Genomic DNA, 18,225 nt, shown 5'->3' on the forward strand with positions numbered 1-18,225 from the left:
TGAGTAACCTCAGACAAACCTGTCCCCTCTCTGGGCCTCTTAAAAATGACAGGGTTAAAAGGCTGCCTCTGTAGGCCCTGCCGGCTTTGAAATTACGTGATCTTGTCAACCTTCAGAGGACAGATTCTGGAGAGGAAGGTAGGCGTCAGCAGGGAGGTCTTCCTCACTGAGTCCTCTTCCTTTTTCCACTGGGTCAGATGGAAGGAGTCTCCGGCCCTCTCCCAGAAGGGCTCTGAGCAGTGGGAGAGGCTGTGTGCCACGGAGACAGACTCTTCTCTAGAAGGCCCAGGGTCTGGAGGGTGCGGGATCAGCAAGTAGGACTACTCCCAGAGAAGGCTTCACTCCACTGGTAGGAGAAAGACCAAAGTCCTGACCACAGCTACTGGACCAGGCCCATCTCCCAATGTCACCTCCTAGCCTCCCACCAGCCCGGTCCCTGAAGCCCAGCCACACAGCTCTCTTTCTCTTCCTAGCTCCTGCCATTCTTGCTCTTGCCTCAGGGCCTTTGCACTTGCTCTTCCCTCTGCCAGCACACTCTCTCACGCCCAGCTCCCTGCTCCCGGTTCTGCCCAACACTTCAGGGCTCAGCATAAACGCATTTCCCCAGGATGCTGCCGGGGCCTCCAGGCCGGCTCAGCTTCTGCTTTCTGCTTTCAGACACTCTCAGACAGCTCCTCCTCAGCACCCAGCACATCTGGACCCCACGACTCTTGGTGATTCTCATTTATGTGATTCTCCCCACCTCTGCAGTCTCCTGTCCTGTTCACTCACGTGCCCCAAGTGCCTGGCCCCGGGCCTTGCATGTAGTAGACACTCATCAATGTTTGTTAAGTGAATATACAACTTGCTGCATGGCCTTAGGCAGTCTCTTTGCCTCTCTGGGCTTCAGTTTCCCCATGTGAAAGCAAAGCAGCTAGATGGTCTGTGAAAGCCCTCATAGCAACTGCTCAGAGACAGCGAGACTGTCACAGGATGGTGGCCCCCAAGGCCTTACTCACTCCTCACACCCAAGGTCCCCGCTGCACTTGTCCTCTCCACGGAGCTGGTGCGCAGCCTACGTGGTTCTGAGTGGTTCTTTGGGAGAACTTCAGAAGCATCATCTAATTAGGATGTAGGGGAAGCGCAGCGAGGCCAGGCCTCACCACCACTTCCAGCCAGCAACGTGCTGGGGGATGTCACTGCTCACAGGCCTCTCTGACTCGCCCACCGCTCAGAGCTCGTGGCAGGCAGGAACCATGTCTGAGCCCCCCAGGCCTGTGAGGTGACCCCCCAGGGCCCAGCACAGACTGGGCATCAGGAAATAGTCTCCTGAATTGAATCTGGTCCTCCGGGGGCCTATCTGGACCCCCAGAGCCTCTCACTGGGCAGAGACTGCCTGGTCACACCTCTGCAGCCACAGGCAGCGACTGCTTCTCTGCCCGGGGCAGAGCAGGGGGCTGTTCAGCAAGGGGTCCTCCTCCTGCCTCCTTCCCCCTCTTGCAAATGACCCAGCTGGGAGTTTGTCCAGCGAGTCCCTTCTTCACTTCCAGACTCTTGGATTCAGTGTCTAAAAGCGTGACCGGGTGACCTGAGAGAGGGCTGACAGCAGGGTACACGCCAGCACCATCATGACATGGTTCACGGCCGCAGGTGCGGACACATTTGCACCTTCATCCTGACTGACAGGATGATGACCCAAGACAGCCTCAAGCGACCCAGATCATTACCCCCGTGCACAGAGCCCTGGGAAAGGCCGGCCGCCAGCAGTGGCAGAGCAGCCAATGGAGTCATCCCTCCAACCCCACCGGCTGGCCAGAGACAAAGGCAGCAGGGCAAGAAGCAAGAAGGCGCTCCAGCCCAGACAAGCCCTCCTGGCCGTGTGGCTGTGACTGCCGTGCGCTGGCGCTCATGCCTTCAGGCCCGGCCTGCGGGGGCTGAGCGGGCTCATACCTGCTCGGGCTTGATGGGCTCCGTGGTGGTGAAGATGTCCGCGTAGTGCTGCCTCTCGAACACGCGGTCCAGCACCTCCAGCTGCTGCTGCGTGAACAGGTCTCCTCGCATCTGCTTCCGGAGGAAGTCTCGGCCCGGCAGGGAGTGGCCGTTGGGCACCGGGGACTCCGGAACACCTTTGACGAGCACAAGAGAGCAAGGGTGAGTGCAGCTGACACGAGGTACTGAGAAAAGGTGTCGGACACTAAGATTGGGAAGAGGGCCCTAGAGAGCCACGAGCCCAGCTCCTTCCCTGACAAGACAGGAAGCAGACGGGGGCTCAGGCCAGGTGGTCCTTAGCCAAGGTGGCCCTGCTGGTTAGTGCAGAGCCAGCCCCATAGCTGCAAGCCAAGGACCGTGTGAACCCCTTTTACATGCACCGTCTCTGCCAGTCCTCACAGTGACCCCAAGGCGATGACATGATTCCTCCACTTTGCAGATGAGAAAATTGAGGCCTACAGAGATTAACTGATTTGCCTGAGGATTGAAGCTCAGGGTGACTCAGAGTCTTAATCACCAGATGCCACCGTCTTGCCTACACTGAAGACTCCCCTTGGAGGTGCAGTTTGTCCCAGAGCTGACGCCCTTCCCAGGGACAGGTGCCACCACACGCTGCGACCAGTCGATAAAGCACAGGGTCAGGAAGGCGGCAGGGAAACATGCTCTCACCTAGCTCTGCTGGGAGCCGCCTGGTCACAGGCCTACGAGGGACAATTGGATGAAGTCGCTCAGGATCACAAAAGCATATTCCTTTCGGCAGAGCCATTGCTCCTCTGGGAATTTATTTTACCGCTAGACCTACACATACAGGAAGCGACATTTGTACAAAGTTCTCGTCCAACACGCTGGACACTACCCAAGAGGTGACTGGCAGGGGCTGGCTGGTAAGTGGTGGCACACGCCCACCGAGGAGCAGGGGAGAGGACCTCCTCGTGACCCGATGTGGAAAGATCTTCGAGAGACCTTGGTAAATGAAAAATCAGTGAACAAGGTACGTCACAGCGTGTACGATATACAGATTCTTGTGTACTAAAGGAAGAAAATAGGGCTCCATGTGCATTTTGGACACACACACCTATCATCACCCAAGGACCTCCGGCAAGAAACGCGAGGAGCGCCCAGTGGCCGCCGGCCAGGGAGGGCGGCAGGCTCTTCACAGCTGCTCCGTTTTGCTTGTTTCAGAACTTGGAATGGATTGCCTATTCAAACACGTTAATTGCCAAGAAAGTACAGCATTCAGTTCTCTCTGTGTTCCGTATTACTAGCTATTCACACTGTAACAGTCTCTGGTGATGGTGCTTACATTTCAAAGAGAATATTACGAATTATCAATAAAAAAGAAATGGGACAAAATGTCTTTGTGAAACTTGGGCTTGAACCGTTCAAAATGAGAAAAAGCAAGGAGGGCACAAGTTTCCAGTGAGGAAATGGCCTCAAGAGCCATCACTTCCCAGGGCCCCCTAGGACTGAGCTGCTCACGCAGGGCTGACCAGAGACATTGCCAGAACCCAGGTCTCTGCCTTTGCTGTTGGGAAGCCCCAGAGAACCAGCACGCATCAGCTTGCGCTCTGATGGGTGCCCCAACACACGGCCTGGCCCTGTGCTCCCCCTTTGTACAAGTGGCCCCACCCTACTGCTGCCCTCAACTCCACCCAGCACATCCAAACCCTAGCCAGAAGAAGAAAGCGGGTGAACCAAGGAGCCTGAAGCAGTGGGATATCATGTTACTGAGATGCTGCCAAAAGTTGGTGTCTCCCCAACTGTCCTGTCTGGAGGCAACTGCACGGAGGGTCTGACATCGGAGCAAAGATGCCAGCCTTGGGTGGTCCTATGAGTGCTGGCCTTTCAGAGTCCCCGGTGGAGGCTGACAGCTCAGGGCACCCCAGCATGCTCGACGGGAAGGGCCTTCAGAGGCAGCTCATGAGCCCCTTGAGGAAATGGATCCCAGATCAATTTTGACTCAAGAGGAACCAAAGGCTAGGCTACAGCCTGAACGGCCAGATACCCCAATGTATGGGCCAAGGTGGGAGCTGCTCTCTCTGACCAATGTCCCCCAGCCTAGAGCTCGGGCCCCTCCTCCAGCAGCCTGTGACACCAGCCTCCCACGAAACAGGTCCCTGCTCCTGCCCATGAGACATCACCCTTAGAGGCCTTTCTTCCCTCATGGCCCATCCCCAGGCCCGTTCCTACAAGGGCCGAAGACCAGCAGGATGTGGGAGCTCACAGCCCAGTCTGTGTCTGCCCTGCGGTTCTCCCATTGGTTGGCATCCACCGAACGACCCTCTTATCAGAGATACTATGTACGCACACACACGAGGGAAGACAGCTCCTGCTCCTCCTCAGCTGTTGCTCTGGCCAGTCATCCTGGCCCCAGTCACTCCTGCCAAAGCGTGCCCTTGGCCTGGGGGCCAAGCGTCCCCACCCTGTTTCTCCCTGTCAGAGAAACCACATCCACTTGTAAGAGACTTCTCTCTTCCACCAACTTCACTTATGCTCCCTGGCCCCACCCTGCCAGCCAGGCCCCAAACTCCTGATGAAGGCTCCTTCCTGTCAGCCGGCTCCTGACGACCCCCACGAAGCCCTCGCCTCACCCCACGTTGGGCCGTGCCCACCTCCTCCCTCCCACTCGGGCTGCCCGGTGAGACACGCCCAACTCTGCCCCTTAGGAGGCCTCTCCCTGCCAGCCGGGCCATCCCCACAGCTGCCCTCAGTCTCGATCCCTCCACCATGGGGTTCACAGGCCAGGCTCCTTCCACAGCTCAGAACTCTGCAGGGCAGAACTTCGCCTCCACGGAAAACGCCTGGAGAGGGTAGCTCTGCTGAGGGCTCCTGCAGGCAAGGTCACCGGTCACCAAGCAGGGCCCACCACCGAGTAAAGGCTCAGGGCACCCGGCCGACTCAAGCGCACACACTAGGGGTCCTTGGAGGCCTGTCCCCTCGAGGACGCCACACACACTTTGAGCACAGGGGGCCTTGCTGGGACCTGCGCCAAGTCTTGCAGGAAGAAAACTTGCTGTCTCCTGCTCTGGCTTTCTGAACATCAGCCACAGCCCCCAGGGGCTGAGCCTGTGAGAGTGTCCAGGCTGCCTCGGTGACCCAGACACTCCGAGTGGAGGACTGCGAGCTAGGAAGAGCCACCCCTCCAGGCACCAGCCCTGAGCAGCGGCCCCCGCAGCTCTGGGCCCCGCCAGCAACTCCACTTGCTTCCTCCGTTGGGGCGGGAGCTGAAGTCCTCCCTGTGAATCCCCACAGAAGCCGGCAGTCTGCCATTTCCTTAAGAAGGCTTCGGACACTCCTAAACCTGTAATCACTTATTCATTCACTTAACAAGTACAGATTAAGTGTTTACTCTGTACCAAGGAATATTTAAAAAAAAACACAAACAGAAGATACAGTGATGCCCGGGACAGGCCCCTCTTTTCAGTCTGGAAAGGGCAGGCCGCTTTCACTAAGGACGCACACAAACTGACGCAGGATTAGAAACTGTGATGACCACTATGGAGAAGCGTCTAGAAATATATACCCGTGACTGCATATGACAGGGCGGGGGTGGCCTCACGGGCAGGAGTCGGGAGGTCTTCCAAGGGACTCGGGCACAAACTGAGAGGAGAGGAGAGGTCAGCAGGGCACAGAGGGTGTGGGGAGAGCATGTGCCAGGCAGGTGAGGCTGCCCGGTAAAGGCCTGGAGAGGAGAAGGAGACGAAAGGAACAGAGCGAGTGCCGGGAAGACAGCCCAGGGGACACTGGAGGGGCAGGCAGGAGTGGGGCCAGGTGGCAACAGAGGCCACGGGAGGCCACGAAGAGGATCTGAGCCTCACTGGGTCAGCAGTGGGAGCCACAGGAGGGGGCTGGGCAAGCAGTCGTCCTCCACATTTCTCAGTCCCAGTCTGAATCGCTAGCTGCTTTAGATCAGGCCACGCTTTCTAAACCCTCATCCCAAGCAGAGTTTTTTTGCAAGGACTAGGGGCTGGCAACATGAATTTTGCATTTGTGGGTGTTTGATGGTGACACATGGGGTCAGCCTGTGGGCCACAGGTGACCCGCCGTGCCCTGTGGAGGGTCAACCATCCCTCACCGACGCGTGTGCTGTTGCCGAGACAGACAGCCTGCGAGCTCGCAGCGTGCCTCCTCCAGGACCCTTCCACGTCCCAGCCGCTTCTCCCTCGGACCACTTCCCCTCTTACCTTAAGGGGCAAGCTGTAGACCCTCACTCTCACACTGCACTGTTAGCCACCTTGGGGGAAACCGCAGTTAATTCATCTCTGCCTCCTCCACAGGGAGTATTTGTGGAATAACTGAACAAATTAGTAACCCCTGTGACAACCACCTTCACTCCGCCAGTCTGGTCTGCAAATGTCAGGATCCCTGACCTCATTCGTTCATCCATTCATCCTTCCCTCAATCGACCGCAGTGAGCAGGCGCTGTGCTAAGACCCGGTGCACAGCGATGGGCAGAAGCTGGCCCGGTCCTGTCCTCACGGAGTCACATCCAGGGGAAGAGGCAAACGTCGGCTGACAACTAATCAGACCAGTAAGGGTGCAAGCGTGGAGCAAGATGAACACTCTGACAAGAGGCGCGTGGTGCTCAGAGCAGGGACACGGCTGACCTGCCTCTGGGGCCGCACACAGTGGGTGCACACTGAGCACGGGCCAACAAGCCGATTACACGCTCAGGGACAGCTACAAAAAGAAGGACCAGCTCCCCCTGCACGGGGACAGGTCCAAGCCTCCGGGCCTCGATGAAAGCTTCCGCAGCCTCTCTCGTCTGTGCCACAAAGATGCCGTCTGGCTCCATGGGGGAATGTGGTCGTGGAGACAGGCTACAGAAACGCTCAGACCCATTTTATTCCAGGGAGAAAGCTCTGCACTTGCAGTGCGAATGCTATGCTTAAATATATGGACAGACACGGGCAAAAGCACAAAGGTATACGGGGCATGGGATCTTTAAATCTTTTTTTTTTTCCTGCTCCAAATCAAATAATATGTAACAGACCCAGTGCTGGGCTCAGCCAACCATGGCTGTTAGAATTAACATTCTGGAAGCTGGCTTCAGGGGAGCAAGGGGCAGGAAGCCCCATCTCAGGGAGCAAAGAAATGCTGGCTTTAAATTTCAGGTTAAACCAATGTTATTCACAACCCGGCTTTGAAGCTAAAAGCTTTACACAATCGGGTCTGGTCACACGAAGGGGGAGGAAGCAGAACAGCCTCAGATCCCCAGCTGTCAAGGGAAAGCTGTCTCTTGTGTGTCTTAAAAGATCATAAACCCATTGCATTTCCTTCAGAGCGCAGCGAATTCGGGGGGCTGCATTTTTCTTGGAGGGTTCTGGTTTGTTTCTTGAACAATCATCATGTGTTTTCTGTCTGCAGATGCTGAATGGAAGGAAAAAAATTAAAACCAACAGGAATCCCTGTAATCCCGTCTGGCATCGTGGTCTCTGGATGCACCCCCAGCCAGAGGCCCAGGAGGCCCAGGGGAGGAGGCTGGAGCTGCTGGGCCAGCCTCCAGCCTTTCTCAGGTCCCATTGCTCTAGACTGCCCAGCCAAAGCCAGAGCCCTGACAGAGCCTCCTTCATCCTCACTGCTGCTCCTCAGCATGGCAGGGCAGTGGCAGGGCCCAGTGGGAAAAGGGTTGGGAGCCAGTAGACCTGGGTTCTAGCCCCAGCTCTGCCCTTACTTGCTGTGTGGGCCCAGGCAAGTTCCTCTCCCTCTCTGGGCCTCAGGGGCCCCACCAATAAACTAAGGAGGACGAGTTAGTCATTTCTAGCCATTTTCTCCACCAAAATCCACCTAGATTTTGTCTACTAAGTAGTCTTAGCTAAGCAGTAACTGATTTGGTTGTTTGTGCAGTCTTCATAGGGGACCCCCGATTCGTTCCACCCCTAACAACTGCCCGAGTCTGAGGGGTCTCGTTGTCTTTGCCAATACCTGGCTAGCGGTGGATCTGTGAGGAGAGGGCTGTCGGGGGATTCCGGGAGGAAGTAAGAGGCAGGAGGAAACCTCTTTGTCGTTCACTGGGATACGTTTACCTTCATCTTGTTGAAATTATGAAAGTAACTCCCAGATCCCACCGTTCCTGCTTTCATGCACTACGGCGCCCCTGCCCTCACCAGGGCCGGAGCTCTCTCCCCATCTGGCCACAGGGCTCCATGGGAGCCAACCTCCAGCCAGCCTGCTGCTTCCTACCCCAGGACTCGGGCCCCCTGGGGCTCCCAGACCTGCCTCCCCCAGTGCACACAGGGACAGAGCCCGGGCTTGGTGGGCCATCCGCCACAGGAGTCTAGAGCCAGGGTGGCTGGCAGGACTGAGCTGATGTGACCTGGGCCGTTTCCAGCTGGGTCAAGTGAGCCAGGGACCTTGGGGCTGCCTCCTCTGATGGCCGCAGCGGCTGCTGCTGAAAGCAATCTGCAAAGCAGAGACGACCCAAACTCAGACCACACTAAGCTGCAGCTTTAAGAATCGATTCAGACGCAATGGAAGCTTGCTGAGGGCAGCAGTGGCTCCAGAATTTCTCCATAGGAGGGACTGGCCACAACGTCAGGTTATAAAAGGAGGGATCAGGGTACCAGTTCTGGGGCTCAATCAGCAAAATGCCCTGCATGCAACTGAGAGCATCACCATCTGTCCTGGCAGAGAACGAGAGTGCTGACCGAGACGGGCAGACCCAGGGTCCTCCAAGCCCCTGACCGCACCCACGGAGCGCTGCTCGGTGCCAGGCACTGAGCTAGGGCATTCGTGCACCTTTAAATTTCATTGGCCCTCAGAACAGCTGTGTGAGGGACGGATTCTTACCCATCTTACGGAAGAGAAAACTGAGGCTCTGGGAGGTTGAGCACCGAGGCCACACAGCTGGCACCTGTACCCAGCTCTCTGATCTGCAGACGGCGCCTTCTCCACTTCCCGTTACTCCTTGGGTCAACTACTGAGGCTGAAGCCCTCCATGTCCTCATTTGTGACCTGGGCACGACGGTCTGAGGACAATCTCTGGGCCTTTTTAAGGATTAGACGAGAGAATCCCTGTGACACGCTCAGCACTGAGCCTGGCACGAGGTGAGCGTCCAAACAACGTGAGCTGCCGTCATCATCACCTTTTTCCTCAGGAAAACCCACCCGAGGCTTTCCCAAGACAGTGCTCTGCCCTCTAGTCAGGGTCCCCGCCCGTCCCCCCACGGTGCCACCCCGCAGGCTGCCCCTCCACCGTCACTCCCCGATGCCACTATCCCTTCTGTTCCCTCTGTTGTCTCACCCTTCACCAGTGCCCATCAAGGTTCAGCCTAAAAGCCGCCTCCTCTCTGAAGCCCGCTTCCAAGTCCGAAGGCTGAATTAATTGTCCTTTCTTCAGGGTCTCCTTAGCAAGTGCACGGCTACCCCCATGGCCGGAATTCTACGCCTCACACTCATCCCGTGAGGTCAGCCCCTCAGAATCAGAGGACAGCGGCAGACACAAGTAACTCGTTCAAGGTCACCCAGCAAACACACGGCAGGGCGCTTGCACACCCCTTAACACGTCTTAGAGTGTCGTGGAGCCCTGTGACGGACATGGCCCTGCACCCTGGGAAAGCCCGGGGGCTCTGACCACAGGCAGCTCCCGGGTCACACCCTCACTCTGTCTCTGACAAGCCTACAATGTTTGAGAAACTTCTTTAGCCTCTCTAATCCTCAGTGCTCTCGTCTATAAAATGGGACAATGAGGATACCTGGGTTGATGAAAGACTTGAACGATACTTGTTAAATGCTCAGCATGACACCTGATACATAGTAAGTGCTTGATAAACAGGAGCTGTTTCTAGGATGATTATTTCTTTCCTTCCCTGCTAAGAGCATGAGCTTGCTGAGGACAGAGCCCACATCTGACTCACCTCAAGCACAGGAGATGCTAATCAATGTTTGTTGACTGAATGAGTGACCTCGGAAGACTTGAAGGGTTGCAGGCCTGGATGGTTCAGGGGAACTCAGGAGTAGGACAGTCTTTGGCCTCATCAGAAAACTAGGGGAAAAACCTTAGGGAGTGACCTCTATCATATCAGTGATCTCGGAGGAGGAAAGAGTGAAATGACTAAGAGCTTATGTTCTACCTGCTTCTAAGAAAGATTTGAGGCAGTTCATAAAATTTTAAATAAGAGGATGATTAACTTCCAAAACTCAGTTGGGCTCTAAGCTCCCTGGCGGCACACACCAAAATAACTGGCCAAGCTTCTCTTCTCTGCATGGTGGTGTCTGGATGCCGAGGGACACAGCAGTGACTAACAGCAGAGATGGGGGCCTGGGAGGGAGGACCACCCAGCCAGACCTCCGATGGGGGGGGGGGGGGAAGGTGCTGCCATAGTGGGTAGGATTCCAGGCACAGACAACGAGGTGGAGTCGGCAACGTGTCCAGAGCACCTACTGAGAGGCGGGCCCTGTGCTGGGGACCAGGGCGGTAGGGCTGGAATGTCCCGTGGCAGCCCAGAACCAAAATCAATGTTCCGGGTGATTCTATAAATCCCATCCTAAACCTGGGCCGCAGACTGAGAAAAATCAAAGCGGCGTGGAGGAAAATTCCATTGGAACAACCATTATTCAGCCATTAGTTTCACTCAATCTTTCTTCTCAGAGAAGGAAAACGCGAAATTGTAACATTGCCAAATACGTTCAGGTCTGCCCAGACTGAAGTGGATTGTGCTGTGTTAGCCAATGAGTCACAGGCTGTCAGGGAGGGACAGACCCAAGGGACCGAGGAGTCCACACGCAAGGATGGCAAAGGAATGTGTCGGGGGCGGAAGGCAGGTTCAAGGTGGGCTGGGCCTTGGAAGACTCGAGGCCCCTGGTTCCCCTTCCAAGCCGGGTGCATCCATGCATTCCCAAGCAGCGTGCCACCAGCTCCCGCCGGCCGCCTGTCCTGTGCTTGGCGCCTGAGCTAGGGAGGGATTTCCGTTCCAGCCCCTGCCTTCCCGTGGAAGACGCAGACAAGTGAATCACTCCAGCATTCCTAGTAAGTAAGTGCTGGCAGCCCGAGAAGCAGAGCTGGCCCCAAGCCAGAGGACAGGAGTCAACCCTCACACAGAGCCCACTCTGGGCCAGGCACTATTCGAGGCATCTTATCTAATCCTCACAGCAACCCAATGGTGTCAAGTCTGTAATTGCTCCCTCCCATTTTGCAGATGAGGAAACTGAGGCACAAGGAGGTTAAGTAATTTGCCCAAGGTCACAGGGCTAAGAGATGGAGGAACTGGGATCCAAACTCAGGAAGTCTGGCACCAGAGTCTGCTCCTAACCCTATGCTAAACCACTCCACTTAATCCCGACTGGAGGTAGGGGTGATCCAGAAAGGCCTTCTGGAAAAGATGAAGCCCAAGTCTTCAAGATGAATAGGAAGGAGTTAGGCAAAGAAAGGAGCAAGGAAGAGGAAGTGCATTCCAACCATAGGGAACAGTATATGCAAACGCCTGGAGGCACTGAGAAAGCATGGTGCCCAGGGAACGGCTCTAACACAGCAGGAGTAGAGTGCAGGCATTGGGGTGGGGGGAGTGGACAAGGCTCCTTCCTCTCTGTCCAGCTGCTCAGCATCATCACACGTCATCCAGAGCCTACCATATGCTCGGATGTACAAACAGGGTGAACTCATTATTGACGCTCTCGCGGTGTTGGGGGGGAACGGATGGGATTTCTTTGTGCGTAAATGGATCAAGATGACCTCAAAGAGTAGGCGGAAAGTAATACCTGTGCGCTGCTGCAGGCAAGTCTGTCCTCTCTAATCCACTGTCCAGGTCCATCACCTCATACAGTAGCATCTAATTACTCCGCCTCACAGAGAGGCACCGCACTAATTAGGGAGGATCTCCACCAGCACAGTGAAAACATTCCAAAGCAAATGAAACGGCACCAGGAGCAAAAGGGTGATTTGTTTCTGTGAATCGTGCTTTCAAATGAGATCAAAGAATGCTAAAGGCTTCGTTTTCATTACACCTGGAAGGACTTCTCGTGCATGATCCCTTTTTCAGCTTTCACGCACACAGAGTTGTCACCCGTCCCCCACTGCGCAGAAAAAAATAAATAAAAGGGCTTAAAAATCATATTTACTCTGATATCTTTGCATTACCCCCATTTGAGTCTTTAGATTACTGTCTTCATTTTTTTCCAAGGACAATATAACTAAAAAGAAGGTTCATATTTTGAAGTGTATCTATCTGATCATTGCACAAATGTTTTCAGGAGAAATCACTATATTTCTCCCAGATGGGTATGCGTTTTGTCATAGATCAAAGTGAGAGTGAGGAAAAAAAAGATAAATCATCAGAGATCCAAAAATACTTTTCATTTGGAGGTGATATCAGGCCATTTCGATGGGGCTGATGGAGTCCCTGTTCCGTCTCCATTACCCGAGGCAGGCAGCTCCAGCCAGGAGCCAACTGCTAAGATTATATTCCCCATAAGATGGTCCCCGATATATATATATATATATATATATGATCTTCAACCTCTATTGATTGACCAATTTCACAAGCAAAGACTGGTGAAATGAAGCTGAAATGAACATCATGCTTTAACTCATTGAACCTATCAGGCCTGAGTTAATCTCACTGTCCACTGTCTCTGATAGAATTCAATTGATCAATCATGTTTCGGTGATAGTACCATTTCACTGGCTTATTGCTTCTTCATTTCAGAGCTTGACCTGTTAGATATACTCCGACTGGCTCGACTCCTCTTGGACACAGAGATGAGCTTCTGTCTGCCAACGTGTGTCATCTCCTGTCCCGCTGAAAAGAACTTGAGAGGCTTTTGTGCAGATCTGTGGTGTGTTTTTCCAGCAAAGACTCGCACATCGATGGCGGATTTATGGCAGCATGGAATTGAGCGAGCACAGATTACGAGAGGGGCTCTGCATTCCACATGGGAGCCCTGGCATTCCCTTTTATGTAGCTAAATTGATTCGTTTGGGCTCTGTACTCAGTAGGGGCATATTCTTGCATTACACTGGCAAGTGTGTGTGCCTAGACAGAGCATGGCATATGTGAAATGACAACAACAACAATAATAATAACCCTCGCCACTCCTCAGGTGTATAGTCACGCTGACCTTTCACATTCGCCAGCTTATGTGATTCTGGTGATGACCTCAGGAGGACAGCAAGAGGTCATCATTCCTGTTTTACAGATGCGAAGATGGGTCAGAGAGAGGAAGCGGCTTAGCCCGAGTCCCAGAGCAGAGTTATCCAGCCAGGCGAGACTGAGAGGCCTGGTGTCTTAGCTCTCAAGTGCCTCTCACTCCCCTGAGGTAGGCCTCCGGGCAATTTCAGGATTTTACAGCTGTTTGGGACACATCATTCTGTCCCTGACTAATTGGATGAAGAAAGCACGCTCAAAAGTCAATTCAGAAAATTTTAAGAGTTTAAGATGGATTCTGAGATCGCTCGCAGCTCCTTCTACAGCTTAGAAATTGAGGCCCAGAAGGCAGTAAACAGTTGTCCAAAGTCACCAAGACATTCAGCAGCCCCCCTGGGACTCGAACCTGGATCCTACGCCCTCAGCCTAGGACTCTCTGCACTTTCTCTCAACGCCTCCCCAATTGATGCCCAGCCAATGAGCTCCCATCAACAGAGGGAACTTCATTCCCCACTGTCAACATGGCCCAATGCACTGCTGTGGTTCCTTTGTGGCATTTAATTTAATTTTCCCAACTGCAGCCAAGACGCTGCGCTGTGGGAAATTATGGGGCAGGGGCTCAGCCCGGCTGCCTGCCTGGGGGAGGCGGCTCTTGGAGACACAGGCTGAGCCCAGCGTGCGGGTCTCTGGAGGAGGCCAGGGCAATGACAGTTTGCAAATAAGCTTTGCATCTGCTTAGAGCTGGCAGAGTCTGCATACACACTAATGGACTTTGCTCTGCCCGCAGGAGCCGAGGAGAAGCAATAAATAAAGCAGGTGCCTCTGGGGGGAGCCATTGCTGAGGCCAGAGATGGGGCTGAGATTAGGGGCTTGTCAAGCAGGGAGGGCTTCCAGGCCTCCCACGCAGCACGCTGCCTCCCTCACCCACAAATGACAATCCACCTTCCAGTACCTCCAATACTCACAGCCCAGGTCCCCCGATCTGCATTGCAAACAGTTGGGCCCTGTTCTGATCATAGTGAACATTTACAATTCGCTCCAGACACAGAAGGGCTGTGGGTGGAGGGGCTCACATGGTCTGATCTGGCCACAGTGTAGAGAGGCCACCAGAGGGAGATGACATGGAGGCCCCGAGGTCAGATGGAGGCCCTCGCCCAGGAGAGAGCAGATGACGGGAACGGCTACCCAGGTTCAGGGGCAGGTCCAGGTGAGGATTAGGAGGGACAGTCTGCCGGAGTTATTGACTCGCTGGAGGTAGGGACAGCACACGCCGTCGAAGTTCCCTGTTAGACATTCTGGGCTGCCGTCCATCGTGCCCCATCTCACTCTGAGCAAAATCCACAGTGGATCATGGCTTACAAGGCCCTGCTGTATCTGGATACCCTGCCCTGCAACCCCACCGTCCAGACCCCCCCTCTCCCGCTCTCCTCCCACTTCTGCTCTGGCCGTTACTGGCCTCCTTGCTGTCCCTCAGTCATGCCCAGCACACCCTCGTGCCTTTGCATGAGCTGTTCTCTTTCTCTGGAACACTCCTCCCCACGTATCTGTTTGGCTTACTCCTCCGTCTCCTGGAGTCTCTGCTCAGATGTCATCTCATCATCGCGACCCCCTCCACAAACCGGCACAGACCGGACCCCACCCTCACTTCTCCCCTGTCCTCTCGCTCAGCTTCGTTATCCCCCAATGCACTTAACATGCCGTTTATCTTCCTTATTTATTCTCTCTTCCCTCATTATAATGTCACTCATGAGGGCAGAGACTTTTGTCTGTCTTGTTCATTTCTGTGTCTCTGGCACCTAGAACAATGCCTGGCACACAGCAGGCACACAATAAATACTTGTGGAGTAAATGGATAAAAGTGGACATTTCATTGAAAGTACAAAAAAAAAACAGATACAAAGGAGACAGACACTCTTTAGTGATGAGAGTGTTGGGAAAGAGTGGTCACTCCCTCCCTAGGGGCACCTGATGCTCCCTTCGACGCCTGGCCTGGGGCTGGGGCGACACAGCCCTAAGGGAACAAAGGGGGCCAGCAGGCCGGGCCCACCACTGAGGCCACAGTGGCCAGCACTGAGTCAAGAGCCAGTAAATGGATGAATGACTCCCAGGGGAGAGGCCTGGCCTTGGAAGTGTTTAAATGGCAAAGATGGTAGCACACCAGTGGCAACTCTGGCTCTGCCACTTGCCAGCTGTGTGACCTTACACAGTTCATCTCATCATGCAGTGGGGTCAATCAATGGAGTCAACCCAAGCCTAGAGCACTGGGTCAGAGCAAGCAAGCCAGCGGACCCCAAATGAGGGAGCGCCGTCTGCCGAGCAAGCATCTCATGTCAGCTGATGAGGACAGGGAGTGAGGACAAGAAGAGGGAAGCCATTTGCCTAATTAAAAGGACAAGATGTGTACAGAGAGGGGCACTGGGCTGAGCTGCAGCCCTTGGCTCCGGCATTCATTCAGGTTTTGCTGGTGCTCTGAGCCCAGACGTGGCCGTGTAAGGGAAGGCAGTCTCAGCCCTCAGAAGAGCCCTGAGGGAAAGCCCAGAGGCCCTCTCTGGCAGGGAGACAAATCCTGGAGCTGGAGCCATGATGCAAGCACAGGAAAGTCCCCCGCGAGAGCCCCAGACAGCGGGCAGTGGGGGCTCACAGACGGAGAGAACTCGTCTGGTGTTGGGGGTACGGGCCACGAAAGGTTTCCTACAGGGAGGAGGAGGCATATGAGCCAGGTTTGGACTTACGGGTATGAGGCAGGAGGCAGAAGGTGTTCCAGAGGAGATAAGGGGTGGGTGGGGCCGTGCGCACGGCCTGAGGCCCCTGGGAGCTTGGCACCTGTGGAGCGGGGTCCATCAGTTTCACAGCCCAGATAAATCGAGCCAAGCTTCTCTGTCTCCCCAGCACCAGGGCTTGCACACAATAGGCGCACAACATACGCAGATTCTGCTTTTTAACAGAGTCACACAACTTTCCAAAAGAAGGGACCATTTGTTCCATTGGCTCTCAACAAGGGTAATCAGAGCACAGATTCTGGAAATCTGTGAGTTATCGTTATTGGGGAGGAGTTCTGGTATTCAGTAGGTGGAGTCATGGGTGCTACCCAGCCCCGTCCAGCACAGTAAAGGATTTCCCTGCATCCCACACATCTTTGGAATGACCCATCACACATTCAGGTTGGTGAAAACTCTCTTAAAAACATTTGAACCATGAACCTAACTCTGTTTTACTTTTATATGTAAACTTGGTGTTCTAATTTGCACCAACTTTTTCAGGAATATAACCATCACGTAAATTGAGGGAAGATTATGCTTTGCTTTGGTTGGAATTTTGTCAAGACACGTTCACAGAAAACCAGTTTGCTGATGGCAACACCACCAGAGGTATTTGTATTGCCAAAAAACACAGCTGTCCACATTTGTAACTGCTGCATTCACGGCAATTGTCACATAAATGCAAGCAAATGACTCCTTTATCAGGTCTTCTGATGTAGTCATGCCTTAGATTTTACAGAATAAAATACATCATTTTATTATGATTTCATTTTGCTTTCCTCTTTTGTTACAATTGGGGCATTGTACTGATTTTTTTTAATTATGTGTGTAGGTAGGTTACATTTTCTCTAAATTTAATTTTAGGATAGCAAAAGACACACTACAAAATATTCGTTTTAAAGAGGGGACATCGAGTTGACAGGATTTAAATTCACTGTATATGATGTCCAAGGCCCCTTGGGTTTGCCAGTTAAGACTATCCCATATTACAGACTATCTTCTGAATCTGTCTTCCTGAAAAAGGGAACATCTCTGGGGAAAGAAAGCTCTCCAGACCCCTTTTGAGGAACAGGAAGACAGGTGCCAAAATTAACTCTAAAATAAATGCCCTTCCTCCTGCAAGGAAAGTGAGAGCTTGTTCCTAAAGGACAACGCCTGGATCCCCCCACCCTTTTTAGAAACCCACTTCCCAAATGCAATACTCCAGCTGGGACAGAGCCGAGGGCCCCAGGTTCCGCAGCAGGCTCTCCTTCCGGCCGGGGTCTCCCCTCAGTCATCTGTATCAACCTACAACGTGAAAGGCCAAGGGAAGAAAGAACACCTTGAAAAATCAGTGCTCCTGCTGTTCCGCAGCCGTGCAGAGTGAGCCTCAGAGCCAGAGAGCAAGCGAGGCGCAAGGAAGACCGGGGTGAGGGGTAAGAGCAACCTCTGCCACTAGCAAGTGGTCACGTGCACAGGCTCTGCAACCAGACTGCGTGGGTTTGAATCTTAGCCCTGCAACTTACAAGCTACGTGAGCCTGGACTGGTTATTTAACCTCTCATCTTTCCATCTGCCCAAGGGAAAGAGTAATAGTACCTACACTTCCTGAGGCTACTGTGAGCACGGCACCTATCACATAGTGAGTGCTGCAGTCTCAGAAAGCCGAAGAAGGAGAGCATTCTCCCCCCCCACTGCTCACACTGCACGACCAGGGAGCACTGGGCTGGGAGCAGGGACTTGGGTCCTGGCTCCATCTCCTCTGTGGACCATTCACACTCAACTGGTCCTCAGAGATGATCAATGCCAACTCCCCCATTTTACAGATGGTGATACTGAGGCCCAGAGAGGGGGAGAAAATGGACAGAGCTCGCACAGCAAAATCGTGTTAGATTCCAAGTCTAGACTCCTTCCACAGCATCATGCTGCTTCTCAAACATGCTAAGCATTTTTTTACATCTGTGAATGTGGGTGATTGTCATAGGGTGGCACCAGGGATCAACGAATGCACTGACAGACAGAAAAGCTCTCAGCAGGCCCTTACTAAGCCTTTGCCAACTCAAGGATTTTGGAGTTTTACTAGGCATGCAGTAGGCACTTGACACGCATTATGTCACACGCATTGCAGTATCATCTCTCACGGCCAGTAAGCTCCCCAAGGACAGGGGCCTGCTAGATCAGAGTCCCCACACATGGTTGGTTCCCAGTAAATATTTGTTGAGTGAATGAATAAATGATAGCATGCCTGAAAACAGAACTGGAAAAGAAGAAAGAGGAAAGTAACTCTTTGGTGTCTTTAACCAGAGGGAAAGCGAGAGATTGCAAACAAGAGAAAAGTCCGCTCCCTTATCCACTCCTTCCACATCTGTGTTCTGTGCCACGACCGACGCTGGGCACTAAGGGAGCCACTAGGAGGAAGTGGAGGTGGCCCCTGCCCTT

At 53.7% G+C, this 18,225-nt stretch overlaps 1 protein-coding gene across 1 annotated transcript in view; it reads right to left on the reverse strand.

Annotated features, from left to right (window-relative positions):
* The window catches only part of PAX5 (paired box 5), a 181,706-nt gene that overhangs the window by 115,108 nt on the left and 48,373 nt on the right, over positions 1–18,225 (reverse strand). The window contains exon 12 of the mRNA XM_046671775.1: positions 1,930–2,105. Coding sequence (XP_046527731.1) covers positions 1,930–2,105 — 176 coding nt within the window. The remainder of the gene's footprint in view (positions 1–1,929; positions 2,106–18,225) is intronic.

Source organism: Equus quagga, chromosome 1 (assembly GCF_021613505.1).
Source record: "Equus quagga isolate Etosha38 chromosome 1, UCLA_HA_Equagga_1.0, whole genome shotgun sequence".
NCBI classification, from domain to species: domain Eukaryota; kingdom Metazoa; phylum Chordata; class Mammalia; order Perissodactyla; family Equidae; genus Equus; species Equus quagga.